Here is a 23,429-nt window from a genome sequence, read left to right on the forward strand (position 1 = left end):
CATGTGCGTAATGAGGTGTTTTCTATCATTATAATAGAAACGAGGCGTTTTATGCCATAGTGGAGACACTCTGGAATTCAGCTACAGATGCCTCTGGAAAACCATGTAGTTTTAGATTTTCACAATTTTCGTAATTGAACTCATCTAAACAGTTGGGACACTTAAGCTGTATCTAAATGTTCCAGGTCTAGAGTTAGCTGCTCTAGGGTAATATTCAGTCACTTTCGCTTAGTTGTTTTACTGTAGTGAGTCATAGAGAAGCAAGATGAAATTCCAAAGCACGTCAGCATTTACTTTAAATTCCATACGCTCAGGTTAAACTTCACGTAAAGTAAACTAAGTAGAAGGGGAAAAGCCATGCGATGCTCTTCCAGTGCAAAACTAAAGAAACAAACTTAAGACGCTAAATATGTCTTGCTAAATATGGCTGATTACCGACTGTCTTTTTTTGTATTTAAAGCATATCGCTGCTGTCCACATAAAAACATATATCTCCAAAATAATAACTTTACACTAGATGGCAAAAATGTTCTTAGCTTTAAATGTAAGTTTATGTAAAACATAATTTTGGAGAATTTCTATTGGTCCAGTCATCATGAAATTTTCAAATCTCCCTAAATCGCATTCCTGTTGTTTTTGGCTCTGATATATAATGCATTGTGTCAATAAAATATATAATAATAATAATAATAATAATAATAATTTTATTTATATAGCACTTTTCATGTCGATGGCAGCTCAAAGTGCTTTACAGACAGGTGATAAAACATAGTTATAGAAAAGATCATTAGTACTTAATTAGAATCAGAAGAAAATGAAAGAAGATTAAATTACAAGATAAACACCACGAGACATTCAGTTTTAGTTAAATGCTAATTTAAAGAGATACGTTTTTAGTTGCTTCTTAAAAGTGAGCACTGAGCTTGACTGTCTAATAAAAGGTGGAATTGAGTTCCACAGTTTAGAAGCATAATAACTGAAAGAGGCCTCTCCATGTTTTCTGTATTTTACAGAGGGTATCTGTAGAAGGCCACTATCTGCAGATCTTAGATTACGTGCTGGAACATAAACAGACAGACACTCTGTGATGTAAGTAGGTGCTAGGTTGTTTTGAGCTTTAAAGACTAGTAGCAGAACCTTGAAATCTATCCTGAATGATACAGACAGCCAGTGCAGTTCTTTCAAAATGGGAGTGATGTGATCTCTCTTTTTTGTTTTTGTTACGATGCGTGCTGCTGCATTTTTTACAAGTTGTAAGGGATGTGTAGTTTTCTTCAAGAAGAGCATTACAGTAGCCGAGTCTGCTTGTAACAAATGCATGAACAAGTTTCTCTGCGTCGCTCTGAGAGAGAAAAGGCCGAACTTTAGCGATATTTCTTAAATGATAAAAAGCTACTTTAGTGACCGAGTTTACATGTGGGGTAAAACAGAGCTCAGAGTCTAAGATCACACACAGGTTTCATACTTCAGGCTTGGTAGATGAAGCTAAAGAACCAAGTTTCTCAAAAATCATTTTTCTCTGAGTTTCTGTACCAACAATCAGTAATCAGCTTTTTCATGATTTAATTGTAGAAAATTTTGCGACATCCACTGAGAAATATCTGACACACAGCTGATTAGTCTGTCTACAGAGTCTTGATCTTCAGAAGGAATAGAAATGTATAGCTGGGTGTCGTCAGCATAGCTAACATGAAAATTTATACTATGTTTCCTAATAACATCAGCTAGAGGTAGCATGTACAAAGAGAAAAGCAAAGGCCCTAAGACTGAACCTTGGGGGGACTCCACAAGAAACGGCAAATCATTTTGATGAATGATTTCCAAGTGAAACCATGAAATGCCTATTACTTAAATATGATTTAAACCATTCTAAAACTATGCCTGAGGGGCCGACCCAGTATTCAAGATGCTGGAGTAAAATCTTGTGGTCAACAGTATCAAAGGCTGCACTAAGATCTAATATAACCAAAATAGAAGGATTTTGTGCATCATCGCTGAGGCTGAGGTCATTCATAACGTGAATCAATGCTGTCTCTGTACTATGGTTAGAACGAAAACCTGACTGAAACTTCTCATATAAATTGTTTGATATTAGATACGTATTCTAAGGCTTTACTTAGAAAAGGTAGGTTTGAAATTGGTCTAAAATGATTTAGTATGGAAGGATCCATGCTACTCTTTTCTAGCAGAGGCTTCACCAGGGCAGTTTTGAAAGCATCTGGAAAAACACCTGTTGACAGAGAATAATTTACAATAGTTAAAACATCATTGTGCACACAATCAAAAACCATCTTAAGGAATGAAGTAGGAACAGGGTCAAGATCACACGTGGATGAACTTTGTTTAAAATAGTTGTGAGCTCCTCATAGTTGATAACAGAGAAAGATGTGATTACTTATGTAGGTGACCTATCAGGAACATTATAGGAGCTTGTTCGCGTCTGCTGAGCTACACCCTGTCTTATCAGGTCTATTTTATTTTGGAAATGAATTGCGAACTCTTCACAGATATTAGAAGATAAATCATCAATAAACGCAGTAGCAGAGAAGTTAGGGTTAATTAGTCAGTCTATAGTGGCAAAAAGGATTTTTCCTCCATAAGCGCTCTGATTTACGACAATTTCTCTTAAGTTGGCGTATTTCCGCATTCATCCATGGATTTTTAAGAGTGCGCGAACTTTTCTTCCTTTTTATAGGGGCGAGAAGGTCAAGGCTTTCCCGTAATCTAGCACTTAGATCGGAGACTAGATCATTACAGGATGGAGTCGTATCTGTATTCGCTGAACTATTATAAACAGTTTTAAACTTTTCAACTGTTTCTGAGTCAATGTAACGTGGTTTAAAATAACTTTCAGGCACTTTCTTCTTTACTTCTAAATTGATTTGAAAGAAAATACAGAAGTGATCTGATAAGAAAACATCCGAGATTTTAGACACCTTTGTTTTTAAACCTTTAGTGATGACAAGATCCAGGATGTGACCTAGCTTGAATGGATATTCAGTACTGTGCAAAAGTCAGTGACTTCATTGATTTAATTTGTAGTCAAAATACACGTTTTTCATTTTTCAGAATCAGGAAGAAAAGTGGAAAACAAATATTTAATTGAAAATTACACAGGAGACTCAACAAGTAAATATAACATATTTTTTCAGCATTTTGTATGTCCACCCTTTGCCTTTATTTCAATTTTTATTCTTTTCAGGAGACTTGCTTTCAGGTTTTTAAAGAAACCTGCGGGGATATTTTTCCACACCTCCAAAGTTCAGTCTTAAAAGTTGGTTGAATTTTCAAGTAGTCCCAATTTTAACTCCAATTTAGGAAACTCCTGATTTTCCACTTATTATTCTCTGACTTTCTCCTTCCGGGTGTATATTTAATCTCCTCAGAAAACTCCTCAATAACTTGTACTTAATGTTCGTTTTGACTGGAAATCAAATAAATGAAGGATCTCTGAGTTTTGCACGGTACCGTACGGCAAAGGTAAAGCTAAACACCCTTTATCTTCAGGGTGGGTCATAACGAAATCATTGGCGTGAACCGTGTCGGGTGTGGAGCCGAGGGACTGGGCCGAGACCACTGGAACGAAATGCTGGCATACCCCCGCAAACCCATTGCACACTGGCACCCCCTTCTGGAGCCCAAGAAATCAGAAAAAGAGGTTAGTCGCTTTTTAATCTCCACATAAGAAAATACTGTAGGCTTAAACAAACACAGCCGAGCCTCAGAGGGGTGGAAACATGATTAACTTTGTAATTCAGTGTTTACACTGAGTAATAAGAAATGTATTCCAACGAAAATCTAATCTTTCAAATCCACCCCGATGCTGATTGCCAGCTCTTTGAAAATCTTCACATCCCTCTTGACTCTTCGCCAAACTTCTGCTTTGCAGTATGAATAATTCATCAGGGAAGTATGATAATGCTGATTTAAATATAGACATAGGGGATGTTATCTTCTTTCCGATCTGTTCCAACATGGTAATCACAGGAATGCTTGGTGGGGGTAATCCTGTCCTATTTACAGCCTCTTTTCTTATGGGGAATCACTGAAATCACTTCAGTTCTTATGTTTTGTTCCTCACTGATTTGCTGTTGTACGTGTTTTCTTTTCTAGTGGAAAACCAGGACAGCTAGTTTTGACAGTCAGGGGTCTTGCCCCTCCCCTAAAGCCCCCGCCAGCCCTTGAGCAGAACCACATGTTCACCAGGAGGCCCCCCTTTCCCCGACTGTCTGTGTGCTCAAGGAAAAGAAAAAAAAAAGAACAAAAAAACAGAAAACAACAGCCGTCTCCAGGTTTTCCTTGACAGTGGCTCCCAAGCGCTGATCTGTGATCAGTTTCCTGCAGTGTTTGTCTAGCGTCTCTGGAGTTGGACTCACTCAAAAGCTGATTTTCCCATCAGTTCTTGGGGGCCTTGCGCACCCGGAGTTATTACACCTCATGTGCTCTGAAGAGGCCAGGCCTTTTGGTACAGCATGGTTTTGTTAGCAGAAGGACTTTCCCTTTTTTCCACATTTTGAAGAGTATCTCCAGAAGCGAGGTGAATGAAATCTGACCGCGGCATTCTCAGAGGAGCTGCGCGCGCAGATGGGAGCAGCTCTTTGATGATCACTCGGAGCACGTTGTTTGAAAGGTGGAACAGCTTATCGCATAGAGCCGAGGGTCTGGGTGGTGTAGGGAAGAATGGGCCCAGCTAAAGCACAGCTGACTAAAGAAAAAGGACTCAATCAAAGCTTCATAGCACTGAGGGCTGATGGCAGAGGAAGAGATGGGACCTCCACTTGTTATGTCATGAACGAACCACTTCCTCTCCTCTCGAGTACACATAGTGGAGACTTTTACTTTTAAAACTTACCTGTCTCGAGTTTGTTGATGTTGTTATAAGAAATGGTGTTAGTATGTCATAAAAAGAGGCATTTGCCAATTTCAGCACAGCACAATGATCTCAAGTGCTTTCCTTACCCTTGAAGGACCTGTCCAAGCAAGACTTGTAGGCTTGAAGTCTTTGGTGAATATATTTGTACATGAATGGAATACTATACATTTACCTGTATAATTTTAATTTATGTAGTTATATCTTGGGCATTTGAGGTTCAAAGTGATTAGATGTAACATCTTTTTGTGTTAGCATTGATCTTTCTTTAACTAACACTTTTTGTTTAAAAAATGTGCTACTGAACAGGTTTTACTCACTTTTCCATTTGCTGTTATCGGTTTCTGGACTTCATTGTGTTGCTGGTTGTAGCTGGAAAGTTGTCAAAAGGTTGTTCAGTCATTTACTGTCACTTATTCTACTGTCCACTTCAACTGTACTGTAACACACCACTGTCATCAGTTAGTTAGCTGAAACTGTGAGAGCACAAAATGAATTGCTGTTGTACAGTGGGAAAAACGAACAATACGGCTGGATTTAAAACATACACAAGAAATGTATCAAAGAAATATTCAGTGTGCAACATTTCTGGGCAACTATTATTAAGTATGAATTTAAACACTTAAACAATGAGTTACCTGCATTAACTCATCGCCTGTAACATACTGTGCATCATCGCTGCCGGAACAAAACCTTTTATTTCCATTTTTGTCGTTTTTTGACATTATTCAAAAATACCACCCGTCCTTTACATTGTGTGAACATTTCATGGTGAGTGAACTGACAGAAATGGCCCAAAACTGCTTTGAATAAAATCTCTTTACATTAACTTACATTGAAAAGTGAGAATGTTTCGCCTTCTCCTGTAAAGTTACTATTTTGGTTTTGTTCCTACAGCGACAACATATATGAGCACACTAGAAGGATATTAAAGCATTATAAGACTTCGTAAAAGTAGACTGAGACAGAAAACACTATGCAGTCTGCCAGGAACATAACAAACAAGCACTATGGATAATGAGAGATTTGTTCATTGTTGCTGTAACAACAGCATGGCTGCTGCCCACTTAGCTAGACACAGTATTTCTGTTCTTTGGACACTAAATGAGAAATAGTAATATAATTCTCAGTTAAAGGTGAATTGTTTTTTCAATTTTTTTCAAATTTCTACATAATTAAATCATTAAGATGTGAACAAAGTCATTCAGAGTGGTCTGATCTGAAATGCTCCCTTGTAGAGAAATGCTCACGACAGTTCTCTTAAAAACCAGAAGTGTCAAATGTCTCTAAAAGCTACTCGACAGGAAGCTATTACATGAAATGATTATAAATACGTTGCCTGATGTCTGACACATTGTTTTCTGACAGTTTTGAGATAAGCTTTCGGCTTAAAACATATTTAATTTAAACTATTCATGGCAATGATGTACTTGCAGAACTTAAAAACTCAGGACGTGTGGGTTCACTGCTCATTTGGGATAGTAAAGAAAAGTGCTGTATTTGTATTATGGCCTTATAAGACATTGGGACAGAGCTGAGATGGTCAGTTTCACATCACTCTGAATCACTTTGTTTACATCTCCAAGATTGAGCTATGCAGAAATTTTGAAAAATTGGAGGAAGTTTAATAAGTTTAAAGGTTTAAAGGGGAAATTCGACAGACGGTTTAAAAGTAAATCACTGAGATGTAAACAAAGTGATTCAGAGGGGCTTATGACTCAGATTTTTTCACAGTGATGGTGATAGGAACCAGGTCTCTGAAGAGTTAAATGCCTCTGAAAGCTACATCAGGAAAGTTATTGCATGAAATGGTAACAAACACACTGCCTGATAACTGAGACACTGTTTCACAATAGTTTTGAAATAAGCCTTTGGCCTAAAACTTATCTTTTTCAATGCATTCATGGTGGAGAGAAACCTGCAGGGTGTTGTACGGCAAAATAGTCCCCAAAGAAAACTGTTTTTTTTTAGATTTACCATTCTTTACCATCATTAACATTACCTATAAAAACTCATACGACACATGTAGGTTCACTGATCCTTTATGTATTTAATAAAATGACTATATTTGCATTGTAGATATTGAAACCCCTGGTTCCCATCACCACCAATGTGAAGGTTCTCTACAGTGCATCATTTTACATCACACCCCTCTAAATGACTTTGTTTACATCTTAATAATTTAATTCTGCAGGAATGCTTCAAGAAAAAGCAAGTGCATAATTCATTATAATGCTATTATGTCCTGTTCATAGTGTGCTTATGAATGTGTAATGAGTGCATTATCAACCATTACAGTTAAACATTACAAAATGTAATAAGAACACCCAGCAGTGAAGGATAACAGTTGTAGCTACATGAAAACATGCAATACAGAGGAATCTAAAGCAAAAAAAAAAAGGTCTAAGGATTTTATTTAGTAATAGCTGTCCAGTCAGGCAAATGTATTTTGTACGTGTCCCGTCAACTGGTTTTTGAGATGGTTGGTGTCATAAGTGTTTTGAGGCAGTGCTCAGAACTGAATCTGTTCTTCAGAATATTTAAAGCTATGATCTTATTTTTATTTAAAGGAAAAAAAAATGGAAATTGCCATTATACTGGTCTTTGTGCTTCGAAGTTGACCTTTTCCATGATAATAGCTGATCTTTTCCCTTTGTTTCCATGTTATTCATACAATAATCTAATATAGTAAGATGCTATTTTTGTTTTTTCTCTGTTCTACACCATAGTGTGGTATCTATGAGTGTGAGAAGAGTTACTCCAGACATTCTTACATGCTTAAAAAGCTATTTTACTTACTGGCAGAGAACCTGGAGTGGAGTGGAGAATGCATGGGAACTGCATTAGTCCCGGTCATCCTGGTACTGCCCTGTGAGTTTTAAATCAAAGAGGAACATTGGGGAGCACACTGGACTCCGATGAACTTAACATCTGCCGAAGACCTATGAGACATCAATCCTGATGGACATACCTGAGGCTGCAGAGCGTGTCATCCAACATGGTCTCAGATGCTTCTGCCTAAATATGGTGGATAGTGCTCTAGGGTCTAGAATGTTCCCTGAAGTCCACAAATTCCAGATGCTACAGTCTGGAAATAAATACAACACTTGGGCTTCACGTTAGAACTCATCCTCCATTACATTACAGTTGTTGAGGTTTACACATTTCTATGTGATTAAATGAATTGAATATTTTGGCAGACACATGAATAACTCCAGGTAACTTGATGACTTGACTTGACTTGATGTACCGTTTTTTGGTTCCTACCTGTTCTAACAATGTTTATGATGTCCTCAGGCTCAGACAATATAGACACAATGTGTTCCTGTTGTACAGTGGAATCTGTGAAATGGGTACAAATTACTTCATGGTCTGTGTGGTTTCTCAGCCTCTTTCTCCTGTGAATTTAACGACTTTCCAATTTTATATTGAAGATTTGTACTTGTAATACAACTGTTGAACAACTGTTCTTGTATTTCAAACATGAGAAAATAAAGCTGTCAGTTCAGTCGTTTCATTTCTTGCACTCCAGTTGCCCATCATACACTCATTTGAGACATGAAACTTAGTCAAAAGAAAAGGAGTGAAATGAAGAAAGCTGTAAGATTTAAATTTTCCCAGTAGATAAAGTGTTGCAACTCGAATGTAGAGAGCAGTATTCAGACTGGTGCAACAAAATAGTTGATGCTGTGAAAAGTTGAGCTTAAACTTGCATAAGCAGATGTTTCTCATAAAGAGGTAACACATGGAGCAGTACAGCCAAAAATGTTGTATTTAGGTAGACTGGAAAAGAATTTTGGACACAGAACAGAAACAAAAGCTCAGTTAATTTCTGTAGATACTGTTTTTGATACAGTGAAATCTGTGAAATGGGTATAAATTACTTCATGGTCTGTGTGGTTTCTCAGCCTCTTTCTCCTGTAAATTCAACTACTTTCCAATTTTGTATTGAGATTTGCATTTGTAATAAAGCTGTTGGAATTCAAACATGAAAAAATAAAGCTGTCGGTTTAGCAGGGGCATAGCCAAGGGGTGGCCGGGGGTGGCCAGTTTTTCCCCTGGAATGAAGCATGGCCACCTTTCTGGCCACCCCAGTTATGGAAAGTGAGAATTTCTGAAGCTTTTTGATTATTAGATTAGATAGTAGCGAAGGCAGTCTAAATTAATAACTAGTGCTGTGCACTGAAAAAAGTGGTGTTTAATTTACTTGATTCAAATACATACTTTCCTCATGATTGAGTGAAATATGTTAAACACAGTCTTGTTTTTCAGTTTACTTTTGGCAACAGTTGTATTGCTGTAATATTTTTTCATGTGGAAATGATGGAGAGATTTAGATTATGACCAAAAGAAAAACAATGCATAATTTTTTTATGTAATTTGAATACATTAACACTATTTTATTTAGTATTTTCCCAGCTGGGTGCCACCAAATAAATAATAATAAATAAATTTCTGGGTTCTACCTAGCCACCCCATTTTAAAAGCTCTAGTTACATCCCTGCGGTTCAGTTTCTTCATTTCTTGCACTTCAGTTCCCCCTCAAACATTCATTTGAGAAATGAGAGTCGTTCAAAAGAGAATTGGGGTGTAAAACGTTGAGCTTAAACTTGCATGCACAGAAATTTCTCATAAAAAGTTGACATTAGCAATGAACATGGAGCAGTACGGCCAAAAAGGTTGTATTTAAGTAGTTTGCCAAAAAAGACCACTCAGTTCATTTCTAAATTCAAAAACTGCCTCAGTTATTCAAGAGTGAAGGGAAATCCTTTAGCCACTGCAGATTAAATCAGTAAGTGAGCTAATGCTAGTGCTAACAGTGTAACTGATGTTAAATGATGGGCGGTCACCTCTACATAAGGAAACTTACTTTCTCCACAGTGAATGATATACCAACACCTCGGTATGCCATGGTAACATGGAGAACAGAGAAATATCTTTTCTGAATGTCAGCTATCATAGTTAGCCTAGCCACACTGCTTCAGACTTCTCAATCATGTCCATGCTAATGCTGAGGCATAACTATTTCCACATGGGAGAAGTTTACCCTGCGAGAATCCTGTGTCAATTTTTGACATCATTAACTATTTTTGTGGAATATTCTAAAAGCTTAATGTGAAAAAAGCTAAACGTGGTTTAATTTACTAACACAATTTGAGAGCAATTTGGTGTCTTAGGTCGTTTTAGTACATCAACTCACATTTAGCTTTTGTAAGGAGGAAAAATTATGTTAAGCTTTTTGTATGTCAAGCATTTTAGAATGTCCATTTTTCATTACACCAGTAGTGACATTTACAACCCCATTTCCAAAACGTTGGGACGCCGTACAGAATGTAAATAAAAACAGAATGCAATGATATGCAAGTCATGTAAACCATACTTTTGAAGGAAAATACTACAAAGACAACATATCAAATGTTGAAATTGAGAAATTTTATTGTTGTTTGAAAAGTATATGCCCATTTTGAATTTGATGCCAACAACACGTTCCAAAAAAGTTGGGACGGGGGCCTGTTTACCACTGTGTTTCATCACCTCTTCTTTTAACAACACTCTGTAAGCATTTGGGAACTGAGGAGACTGACTGCTGTAGTTTTGAAAGTGAAATGTTATTCCATTCTTATTTGATATAGGATTTCAGCTGTTCGACAGTTCAGGGTCTCCTTTGTTGTAAATTTTATTTCATTATGCGCCAATTGTTTTCAGTGGGTGTTAGATCTGGACTGCAGGCAGGTCAGTTTAGCACCTGGACTTTTTTAATACGGAGCAATGCTGTTGTAATGCAGAATGTGGTGCTGAAATAAGCAAGGCCTTTCCTGAAAAAGACTTCGTTTGGATGGCAGCATATGTTGCCAAAACCTGCATATCATTCAGCATTAATGGTGCCTTCACAGATGTGCACGTCACTAATGCCATGCGCACTAATGTTCCCCTATACCATCACGGATACTGACTTTTGAACTGTGCACTGATAACAAGCTGAGTGGTCTTTAGACTGGAGGACAGTGTCCATGATTTCCAAAAACAATTTCAAATTTTAATGTATTGGATCACAGGACACTTTTTCACTTCCCCTCAGTCCATTTTAAATGAGCTTGGGCCCAGAGAAGGTGGCAGCATTTCTGGATCCTGTTTATATGTGATTTCATCTTTGCATTTTAGAGTTTTAACTTGCATTTGTGGGTGCAGCAACACACTGTTTTTACAGATAGTGGTTTTCAGAGCCCATGCAGTGATTTCTACTGCATAATCATGTCTGTTTTTAATGCAGTGCCGTCTGAGGGCCCAAAGATTATGGCCAGCAAATATGGGTTTTCAGCCTTGTCCCTTGCATACAGGGATTTCTCCAGATTCTCTAAATTTTAATGTTATTATGTACCATAGATGATGAAAAGTAGAAGTTCTTTGCTATTTTATGTTGGGAAATGTTATTTTTGAATTGTTGCACTATTTGGTGACCCCCTCCCCATCTTTACTTCTGAAAGACTCAGCCTATCTGGGATGCTCTTTTTATACCAAATCATGTTACTGACCTGTTGCCAATCAACCACCAGTTTTTTTTTTTTTAGGATTACACAGCTTTACCAGCCTTTTGTTATTCCTGTCCCAGCTTTTTTGTTGTTGGCATCAATTAGGGTTTAAATTATTTGCACATCATTGGATTTTGTTTTTATTTATATTTTGCACAGCATCCCAACTTTTTTGGAAATGGGGTTGTAGTAAACCACACCTGTCCCCATGTTTACAACAGCTAAAAGGAATAGTTTTATGAAATAATTTCTTTATATAGCTAATGTAGCTAACAAGTAATGAACTGCATGTCTCAGTCATCACATATTTGCCTCAAACCACATAGAGTTGTGAAGTAATGTCAAATATACTGTGGTTCTGACCCTGTAACCCTACTGAAAAAAAGCATGGACCAACATGATTTCCATGCTGATCTAAGCTGGTTTATGCTGGTCTGGTGCTGACTTAAGCTAATTACTAACTAGCTTAATTAGCACTGTAGCTCCAGTGCAAATGTAAAGAAGCAAACCTCAAAAACCAAATAGATTTTTAAGCTGGGTAAAGGGGAAAATTAGTATTTTAGATTTTTTCCAATCAATACCTTAGATTTTAATGTGCTGAAGGTGAAAGACTTACCAATGCACTATTCCATAATGACCAGATAATCATAATGAAATGTTAATGTACTTTACTGCATTTTACATATTTTGTTTTATAAAATGTGAGAAAATCAATAACTACATTTATAAAGATGATTTCGTACAGTACAATCGTTTTGGTCAGGCATTTTTTGCAGTCTAAATAAGTGCTCTTTGCAGTAGCAGTCACTCCTCTGGTGGGGGCGCTATCGCCCACAGCTTTTTCTTCAGGGCCAGCCTGTAAAGGATCTGGTAACCATCATCCCATGCGTAAACCTGCCTCTCCACAGGGTTGTACTTGAGGCTGGAGTGAGCACCAAAGCGCCTGGGGAAGTACAGCAATGGGGCTTCTTCACCCATCACCATGTCATTCACGTCAAATACGCACTGTACCCTGGAACGACTTGGGGGCCTGGTGTTGTAGACCACATACACCGTGCCACACACAATGAAGGCAGCTTCAGCATTGTTCCTAGGGCACGATGTGTCCCACATCTGTTCAATGTCCAAAGTGTCAGAGTCCATCTTGGCCAGGTTGATGGTGTCGCCCGCAGGGTACAAAGCCCATAGACCATCCTCATCCGCTATCAGGTCCACCAGGGTCTCAGGGTTGAGGCTGTAGACTGGGGTTTGGGCCTCCACTGGAAGAACAGCGCTGTCTGCCATTGAACCATTCTTTAGATCAAACTTGACCACCTGCAACTCTGATCTCTCGCTTACATAGTACAGGAAGCCATCGTAGACAGCATGTCCAGTTCCATTCCAGAAGGAAGGGAGGATAATCTGCTTGCCCTTGGACACTCCTAGTGATGCCGAAAGTTCCTTCACTGAGTTGAACTCATACACCATATCCTCTGAAGTTCCATTGAAGACATAGACCTTGGCGGTCCTAGAATCTTTGGTCCAGACTCCTTTGGTGCTGCCCACCCTTTTCAGGATCTTCATCGCTCGGATGTTTGACACAATGTCAAGGCAAACTGTAAAGAAATAAATCATTCATCAAGGTTCAGGAGCAAACCCAAGATACCAGCTTGTTAGCCTTTAGACTCTCAGAAAAAAAGGTATGAAACTGTTGCTGGGGCAGTACCTCTCTTGTCACCGGGGTGGTACCCTCAAGGGTACATCTCAGTACCTTTAGTCAGGGGAACATAATTGTAGCATAATCCATTGAAATTTTAAGTTCTAAGTTGTACTGACTCCACACACCCCGTCTCGTCTCCAGGCTTTTTATTTTATTGTTCTGTTTTAAAACATCAGGTACACAACTGGACCTTAAAACCACTGTTGTACCTTTGAGGGTACATTTACATTGTTTGTACCTTGATGAACGAAAAATGCCCCGCAGAGCACTTTTATTTCTAACAGTGTAGAAGTTATCACCAGCAATAATAAAAACATACTTTTAACTCTCAATGAATGACAAGCAGCGGAACTGTGTTGAAAGGGTGAATTCCAAACTATCAACTGATACCACATTTGGTTTAATTTATGCTCTACCTTGAGAAAAAAGAACTCACCAATATTTAATAATTCAGGTCACTGTGGACCTGTAAGAAAGCTTTGGATATTTGACAATTTTTCTTCTTAGTGTCCGTGGCACATATCTTGCCTGAGGCGGTGAATCTTTCAGTTGAAAGCAACAAAGTAAACCTTCCTTCCTGAAGCTTTTTACCCAGAGTTTTGAAGGGAGAAAAAATATTAAAGTAAAGGAAATGAGGCCAAGATGAAAGCATTGAGGCAGCCCGGAAATCACTGTTAGTAGGAGGACGTTAAAACAGCGAGACCTCTCTGCTTCAGTGCTATGTTTGCATGTTTAAAAGCTGTGCGCTATCAGTAAAACCTGAGGCCATATTTTTTCAAGTTGGGACGGAGCGCATTTGACACTTCCGCAAGGTGTACAGCGTTGCCAAAGGCAGCTGTTGCAAAGGTGTGACATTTCAAGTGATTTATGACAGTTAAGGGGGGAAAAGTGAGTCTACTTCTTGAGGGAATGGTCTGACTCACTGCAGCCACTGCTCTTTGTTTTGTCTTCTAATCAATAGGATATTGCAGCCTGGAGGCACACGGCATCTGCTTCCTACAAGAGGGATCCAACAAATGATGGAGGACATTTTTAATGCTAGCTGAGCTTGAACAGAACCTCAACTGACCTCTGCAGTCAAGAGAGCAGTGCTCCAAGCAACACAGCAGCACAGTCTCTTGGCACAGTAAGCTATAATTGGGCTTGTTCCTCAAAAAAACACAAACAAGCCTTAACAAAGCACATGGCCTGGAATAAGGGTGGGCGATATGACAATGAGAAATATAACATCACAATAACTCAAGACATTTGCTGTGACCAAAATGGATCCCTATTCCCTCATTAGTGCTGTGCAACATAGGGGTGAACTACAGCTGCACAAAAGTTGTATTAACTCCTTTTCACAGTAGCCAAAAAAATGCAATTTCTGGTTGGTGTGAAGGTCCCACAGATAACCTATGCAAATTTAGTTTTTCAAATTGTTAATAGAATATATTTTGATGGAAACTGGCTTCCTCTTCAGACATGTTGACAAACAAGTCAACATTAATAAAAATGCTTTATTGTGTGTATATCCGGTTTTTTATGGCAACAGTTGTACAGCATTGATCAACCCCTTAAAATCTCAGGCTTATTACATACTAAGGCTTATTAATCAGTAACTACAGGCATTCCAATGCAAACTGGTTGAGCTATTCTTATCTTATAGAAATGTGTAATAAAGCTTCATGCTCACCAGTGGGCCCTGGCCTTTTACGAAGTTAAACATGAGGAAAGCTGCAGTTGGGCTGAATATTTTATTTCAGCACAGCCATCTTTGTGGAGAGGTGTGCTATGCTTTTACAGCAGAAGGTTCCCACCCTTCCCATTTCACCCATCATTGCTCACTAGCAGCTCAATGCAGTGTCACAACAGTATCTTCATCTGACAGTTCATCTGACAATATAGCTACAGAGAAAAATGTCTTGTTTGACTGAATTAAAAAGTCAAGGTTCACAAAAAATTATATCTTGTCAAGTGAAATGATCTAGTTAATTTATCCAATATTTTATATATTACATACTTATACATAAAATACTTATCTCACTATATTAGCAATATGGCATATTTTTTACAACAAGCAAAATCATCTGCCAACATTTGACTAAAATTACTTAACACAAGTAAAAATGTCCAGTCAGATAACTGAAGTACTCATATAATATGCTTACAACAATCTAAAATGAGAAATATTACATATATTGACTAGATTTTAGACAATTTCACTTGCCAAGATTACATTTTTTGCAGTGTTGATTACCATTTGATTCAATTAGAAAATCAACACATGTGATATGACCAGGGGCGCCCACCGTTTAGCATACCACTGTAGCATGGATGCCCATAACTGAGCTGTTTGGGTTGCTACCCAAAGTTCTAAGGGCTGATCCATCCTCTTGGTTATCTCATGCCAATGCCAGACAACAATGACTGGTCAAGTGACTTTATGTTGCTATAAATGTTTGCGAAAACACATTTGGTATGCATAATGCCATTAGTTACACACATGTTCAAATTATTTAACTGATGTTCAAATAAATCACACATATCATACCACCCTCCCCTAGTCTGGAATCTTATAAAGACTTTCCCCTGCCTTTCTATTAATGTAGCCAGTAAATACAGCTAAGAATCAACCCAGTGTTTGTTCTCCTTTTCCAGTGTAGTCATTTTCCAGAGAAAATGCTGCCAACACTAGTGTAGAACTTAATGAGCAGTTAAATATAGCCTAAGGTTCACGCGCCAAGAACCTGTCAGGGCTGAAATCGAAGGTACATGATCAAAAGCAAACAGCCAACTCTTTGAGCCGGGCCATGGCTGCTCCCGCCCCATTCAGTATTTGCCCCTAAATCACCCCAAGCCCCCCGTGGCTCACCAGAGAGCTCAAAGAACTCCTCTTTCTTCTTCTCTTTGACCACTGCTTCCTGCTCCACCATTTTATCTGCTGCTTTAACGCATGGTTTGGGTGGGTTCTTGGTCTCAATGTAGTCCATCTCTCGCTCGACACGGTCCACCCGCACTCCTGCGCCCTCCAGGTCAAGCCGCAGTTTGGCGTGGTCCTTGCCCAGTTTCTCCAGTAGCTCTGAAGCCTGCTGCTTGAATTTCTTCAGGTCTGAGTTGTAGCGGTCGTTCTGCTCGTGCCATAGGGCGATACGTTCCTGAAAAAGTAGATGATGAGTTGCATGAAAATAAATGCTGCATTATCACTGTGAGGTGGTGTGCCTATGGGTTCAATCCTCAGGAGTCCAAAATTATTATTGCTGTTAAATTCAATATTACATTTTTGTTAGATAATTATTAAAAGATAATTACAAAATTAATCACACTCTGACTTTTTTAAAAGATATTGGATGTTTTAAGCAATTATGCAACATAATTTTGTGCATTTCTTAGACAGCAGTACTTCACACAGTGTCAGAAACCACACAAGCAAGTGTGCTTGAGACTACTGAACAACTCAGTGTGGTTTAAGGCAACTGTGTGATGATTTAGGCCTGCAGTTTGCTCAGTACTAAATGGTCATGTGTAAACTTTCATTGCTTGTTAGTTACATTAGGCACATACAATTCTGTGAAATAGCCAGAAAAAGTCACACATTTATTTATTATACAAGGCACTCATCCACTTGCAGAATGAAAGCAAAAGTCAAAGGAAGTTTCCAAAGCTAAAGCCAAAAAAAAAAGTACAGTAAAAGATGTACAGAAAATGGGACTCCTAGCAACCATGCAAGACCTGGTAGACCACAAAAACTGTCCACATCATATAAACTGCATTTAAACCTTTCATCTTTGACAGATATGAAAGAAATCAACCTCCACTCTTGCATCAGATCTGATGTTGTTTTTGTCCATCATTTCACTTTGAGAAGACAGCTCAGCACTATCAGTCTAAAGCATGTGCAGCTGTCAAGAAAAAAGAAGAAATTCTGCAAATTAAACAAAGAAGTTGCTGGCGATCTCAACAATGGACTGACCACCCCAGAGTCCAGATCTCAACATCACTGAATATGTTTGAGATTATTTGGATCATGATACACAGAAAATGCAACCAACTTCTAAGACTGAACTTTAGAGGTATGGAAAAAATTCCCAGCAGGTTTCTTTGAAAAACTGAAAGCAAGCTTCCTGAAAAGAATGGAAGCTATTATAAAGACTGGACATACTAAGCACTGAACAACTTGATATTTGGCTGCTGAGGCTTGTTTTTCCTGACACTGAAAAATGAATAAATTGTACTGGATAACTGTTCTGACTGGAAATTGAATAAACGAAAGGGTGTAGATCCAGTGCAAAACCAAAAAAACAAACACCAGACATGTCTTGGCTGATCAATGCAACTCCAACTACACTCCTAGGAGCTATGAACCACAGACCAATCACAATGTTCCTAAAACTGTTTATAGAGGTGTTGCCAAATACCACATTGTGTTTAGAGTGACAGAGATGGAGTCTAAAGGCCTATGTAACCGTTTGATGTGCATGACATTAACAATACTTTGTAAAGGTCATTCCTCTAGTTTTATTCTACCACTTAGAGGTCAGCTGAAATGACTTCTTGGAGATACAGAGTAGTCATTAAGTCAGTGGGCAGTACAGTTCAGAAACTGTTTCCAACATATGTTTTGAAAATCTTATCAATCTCAGTTGTATTAACCCTCGGCAGCTGCGCCAGTTGCCCATCTGTAAGAGGCTAGAGAGAATTCCTGAATGCAAACATAGAGGTAGGTTTGCGGTATAGTAGCGTTTGATGGTGGTGGATTTGAAGTGCACTATTTGCCATGCAGTATGGAAAACATTACTGTGAAGAAAGCCAGTATCAATAGCTCTAAGGTTAATTAAGCCATGGTCCTAATACAACACTCTATAATCATCATGTAATGGCATATCCTTTCATGCAGAAAGGAGAGATTATATCATCTTGGCAGCGCAAATAACACAGAGGGCAGATTTAATCTGTTAACTATTGGCATATTTGAAGTTGAATCCTTAGATTAAGGTTACTGCAAGTTCCTGTTGGTGTACATGAATACTGTTGGGTGATTTGCCACAGCCTGAATAAGCTACTCATATAATGCGAAACTGAATTTCTTTTTTTTTCCTTCTAGCTTTATATTCATCTATTCAGCCTACAGCAGCGTAGCCCCGCCCATTCAATTATTAGAAGTTATAAGTAGTGTTTCGGTCTGCTTTTTGGACCAGGCACAATACAATGCAGCCTGTTTTGTGAATTGGCCACCTGGGAGCGCCCTCCTGCCGAGACACTACCTGGAAGACGTTTGCGGCTCTCTCCCCACTGACGTGACCAGGATGTGCAACTGCCCAGATCAGCTTGGCACTCTTCACTTCACTTTGTGTGCTTTGTAAGATACATGATATTTTTGTTAGACTTCGATAACAATTAATGTCAGCTTAAATAGTTGCATAGTTACTAGGTTTAGTTGGTATGTTAAAGCAGAGAAATCACCAAACTGTGCTGGACTCTGGCCCTCAGTTCCACATCTCTGGTATACTGTCCACTGAGTCCATTGAGATAAGAAAATTTGTAATATGCCAACTTGGGGAAGTTTCTGCAGTAAGCAGATCCTTTAAATACAAACACATAAGACATTCCTCTAGCATTTCACCTCCCTGTAACAGAAACATTGACTCCGACTATTCCATTTCACTGATAACAGATGTGGAGAGCTAGACAACTACTGTGGCCCAAGGCAGCAGCTCTCCGCTACAAATAGGATTATACTGAGGCGATATGCAAACTCAAAGGGTGTGGAAAGAAGTCTTCAGAGTAGATATAGCACTGCACAGTGCATCCCAGTCTTTGATGCATTGTTGACCTGCAGTTCTTTTAAAGTAGTCTATGATTTAGTTTTCTGGACAGTTATTAACTCTATTTTTAAAAATGGTGCAGATTTAAAAATGGAAATCTCCAACTGTTAGTGTCTCCAAGGCTGTGCTCAAACTAGCAGCCCAAAAAACTGAAACAGTTTTTCAACAGAACTGAACTGGGGGTGGGCAATATGTTAAATATTTAATATCATGATACTTCAAGACATTTTCTCGATACACAATATGCATTGTGCTTTTGAATTTTTCATAAAATCAACTTTTTTAGCCATTTTCAACACTTTGTTGTGGGTTTTATTTAAGTTTTGGCCTCTTGTTTTTTAAAATGAAGACCAAAAGTGCCATATTTGGAGGAAAATTTTCTGTGTCCAAAGCAGTTGTAAGGACGCACCGAAATTGCGACCACCAAAAACAAAAGATTATTTTGTCCCTAAGAGAATCTTTCACAGAAAAAAAACTGACAGACCTTGAACAAAGTGTCAAAATCTAAAATAGTACAAATCATTTGAATGCTAATGAAAATGTTTTTTTCCCCTTTCCCTCTTCAGTTCAGCGCAGACACGTTCAAACAGTTTGAGCAGCAGCAGATTAATAGTGGAAATGTTGGCCATGTGGAACTTTTCTACAAGGGACATTAGACAAGTGATTCATAATCTATGTTAATGCTAAGTATCAGGAGGGGGTACTTCTTCACTACAGGTCTGATACCATGACATTCTGCTCCACATGCAGAATACAGCAAAAACGACAGAAGCAACAAGTCCCTGCTAGCATAGCAATACCATCTGTAGCGATCTCTCCGCCGCCAGAGTCCTCACTTTTACCAAGCGTGTTGCACACATCACTCCATCAGCTTCACTGGTTGCCAATATCCTCATGTATCAAGTATAAACTTCTCATTCTAACCTTCAAAGCTCTTCACAGTCTCACCCCTATACACCTTAGTGAACTCCTTCATCTGTAATGTCCCCCTAGCTCCCTCAGATCTTCTGGCACTGGAATTCTTGCTGTCCCACACACAAGACTCTTGACCATGGGCAGCAGGTCTTTCAGTGCTGCTGCTCCCAAACTTTGGACCTCTCTACCTTAATCTCTTCATGACTCCTCTACCCTCTCTTCTTTTAAAGTTCAACTTAAAACCTTCCTCTTCACTGCTCACTACTCTTCTTCTTCAAAGTGTTAGTCCCTTTTTCCCCTCTCCCTATTTGTAAAGCGTCCTTAAGGAATGAGACTAAAGTCAGAGTGCAAAACACATTTAAGACCTTTAACTTACTTGGACTTTAGACTAAAATAATTTTGCCTGAGTGACCGTGTACCTTAGTCAGGTTTATTTTAGTGAAATAAATGATTTAACATTCCATTTTGTCACCAACAATACAATCATAACACTGCTGAAGCTTTATGAAATGTTTTGATAGTGACAATTTTAACTAATTTTGAGCAGAACTCAACAACTTTTTCAACAGTTGTACACACATAAACTGATCATATTTTTCATTAAAACACAAAACAGTTTACTTAATTGCAGAAAATGTGTTTCGGGAGTGACAATTCTTAATGTTAAACGCTGATTTTCAGATTTTGGGACACATTTACTTGAGAACAATGTGATCTAATTCACCATGTGGCCATGAGGGACAGGGATGCAGTCTACTTCCTGCTGTAAAGTGCAGGGGTGTGGCTAAAATAAGGCTCTGCCTATGGACTAAAGTTTTTTTTTTTTTTTAAATGAAACTCATGATTAGACAGGCAACATCAGTACATAATTTCACAAAGCAGATTTTTTAACAACTTAGTTTTTCATGATTCATTTCATGATTCTTTGTTTTTACTCACTTTTAGTGCTAGTATTCCTGCATGTGTTTTTAATTAGTGATTGTTATTTTTATTGCTATTTTCATTTTTTATTTCAAATTTCCATCAATATTGCTATTATTATTACCGTTAATGTTATTACTTACTTTATTTTACTACAATACCTGCTTTTTTATATTGTTTCTTGTTTAATTGCTTGTTTAATTTATTTTTTCCCTGCTTTCATGTTCATGTAATCTTATATAAATGTATACCTTTTTATCTCTTTTGTCTTTTAACCTGCTTTTAAGCACTTTGAGCTGTTTTCTTGTATGAAAAGTGCATGAAAATACTACTACTACTACTACTACTACTACTACTAATAATAATAATAATAATAATAACTATTATTATTATTAGTTAATTGAAAATATTCTTATTATTATTTAATTGAAAATAAATTTAAAAATTCTTTGAAAAAAATACAAATTCAGAGCACAAGTTTTTTTTTGTGTGTTGTTTAAACCCTTCAGTCTTAACTGAGTCACTGTTGAGCCTGACACTGCATGCTAAACAAAGCAAGAGGAATGGAAATGAAGCACTGAGCTCCAATTTAATTATTCCATACTTATAAGGTGCAGTTAGGGTGATGAGTCTGAGAGAAATCACAATAATTGGAGTGCTTTAGTCTGAACATGTGGAGCTGGAGTGATTGGGTTCTGAAGAACACTGAAGGCAGAAGTTTATAACAAATCTCATTTTAACCAACTCAGGCATAACTGACATTTTAAGCTTCTGTGTGCACTCAACCGTCTGTGACGATTCTCTTAATGCCCTGCTTATTTTTCTGGATGATTTGTTTTCGAAATGTTCCTCACCGACTCTCTAAGAAACATTCAAGTGGCTGCAAATGGAACACTTGAATCTATAGCTGTGAGAACTGTCACTTTTGATTTTATACCAAGTAATCTACTGATTATTTTGTGATTAATTCATCAGTGTCTGCTTGTATATAAACAAATATTATAATGTGATGCATTATATCAAAAATTATATAATAATATAATGTATTGTGTGAAAATATAAACCACATAAATGGGTGTGTCCATCAGGATCTAGCTTTTACTATAAGAGAAAGCAGTGGGACAGTTTAAAACATGCTTCAGCATCATGCACACTGACAACTAATCATTGCAGATTTAGTGAGAATCGTGACAGCCCTAATAGCTGCTTCTCTCGCATCTGGGAAAGTATCTGGCATTTGGGATAATGCTTATTAGGTAATATGTCCTGAAAGTGAACAAGGCTGAAAATTGGTAGCACTGCAGAGAGCAGATAAGAAAAGTTATACTGGGCATTTGGGACAATGCTTGTTCTTACCTCCATGGCAAGCATCCGGCTTTCCAGGTAGTTCATCAGGCTCTGGTAGTGGTACTGGGCTTCTGAGAGTTGAGCTAGAATGCAGAGAAAGAGGGAGAAGAGGAAGCCTGCTTTCATGGTGGCTTCAGATGAGGAATGCTTCAGGAACTCCGCAAAACTGTCTGAAAAGTCCCAGGATGCTGAGAGCTTTCTTGCGCAGCTCCGGCTGCTGCAGGGCTTAAACCCTCCTCTGTGCCTCTGTGTGTGTGAGAAAGAGAACAGAAGAGAGGAAGTGGCCAAGAACCGGGACCACGTCTTGGGTTTCAATTTCGCTGGCTCTCTCTCTTGGCTGGAATGTTTTTATAAACACTGAAGGAGGAGCCATGAGCTACGGCCTCTCAGTGGCCTCTGTAGTGAAGCTGTGCTGCAAGTATTGAGGAGCACAGCACAGTAAAACAGATTTAAATGTAAGTCTGTACATTTTGAAATAGTTTTAGACTAATTATTCCACTTCTTCCAATTATACCACTCAGACCTTTTAACTTGATACTAATGCATTTTATTTTGAGACTTTTTTGTTCAACATGCTTTACAATAAATGTGGAGAACAATGTTGCACAATGTATCAAAGGTCCTGAGCTTTTTTATACTCTAAACAATTCCAGAGCTTCCAACAATTTTAGCCTACGGCTGCTTGATATGGACATAAAATGTGATGATAAAGCTGCGGATGTCAAAGCGAGTGATAAACTATACTCTTTGAAAAGATGGTAGATATCATGAATACTATGACATCCAGTCAGAGGCACACTATTTTAAGCATACACACTTAAAACAGATGGTTCTTCAAGGGTTCTTTAGTACAGAAAACGGTTCTAAATAGAACCATGAACACTCAAAGAACCCTTTACATGATTAAAGGGCTCTTTGCATCACAAATAGCTTCAGATTGTTGGAGAGTGTGTTGTGTATGGTTCTAGGTAGAACCTTTTTAGAAAGGGTTCTAAATAGCACCAAAAAGGGTTCTTCTACTGTAACAAGCTTAATATCGTAATAATAGAAAAACGCTTTATGGTGCTATATGACAAACCTTTTTCAACCCAACACTGGTAGTGAGAATATTCATCACACTCGAAGGATTTTACAGAGCGGTGGTTGAGGATAGAGTAGTTTGAGCTGGGTGTGTTTTGTAAGACTGTAATTTGTAACTGGCTGTTTAGTTGAAGTTACTGAATCCAGTTGCATCACTCTGGTGCTGTACTTAGCCTATAACAACGTGTTTATAATGGAAATGCATGTTATTATAATTATTAAAATACTATTTATTGTGCTGCCCTACATGTGCCTTGTTGGTT

General features: G+C 38.2%; 2 protein-coding genes across 2 annotated transcripts in view; one reads left to right on the forward strand and one right to left on the reverse strand.

Moving 5' to 3' along the window:
- The window catches only part of syt6a (synaptotagmin VIa), a 28,480-nt gene extending 22,886 nt beyond the window's left edge, over positions 1-5,594 (forward strand). Inside the window, exons 5-6 of the mRNA XM_036592145.1 lie at positions 3,508-3,658; positions 4,114-5,594. Coding sequence (XP_036448038.1) covers positions 3,508-3,658; positions 4,114-4,185 — 223 coding nt within the window. The 3' untranslated portion in view covers positions 4,186-5,594. The remainder of the gene's footprint in view (positions 1-3,507; positions 3,659-4,113) is intronic.
- Positions 5,595-12,051: 6,457 nt separating this feature from the next.
- On the reverse strand, positions 12,052-22,393 carry olfml3a (olfactomedin-like 3a). The gene is made up of 3 exons (XM_036592325.1): positions 22,096-22,393; positions 15,954-16,236; positions 12,052-12,995 (listed from the first exon to the last, which is right to left on the reverse strand). The coding sequence occupies exons 1-3, from the start codon at positions 22,210-22,212 to the stop codon at positions 12,205-12,207; spliced, it is 1,191 nt and encodes a 396-aa protein (XP_036448218.1). The 5' UTR covers positions 22,213-22,393; the 3' UTR covers positions 12,052-12,204.
- Positions 22,394-23,429: the final 1,036 nt, after the last annotated feature.

This window comes from Colossoma macropomum, unplaced genomic scaffold (assembly GCF_904425465.1).
Source record: "Colossoma macropomum unplaced genomic scaffold, Colossoma_macropomum, whole genome shotgun sequence".
NCBI lineage: Eukaryota > Metazoa > Chordata > Actinopteri > Characiformes > Serrasalmidae > Colossoma > Colossoma macropomum.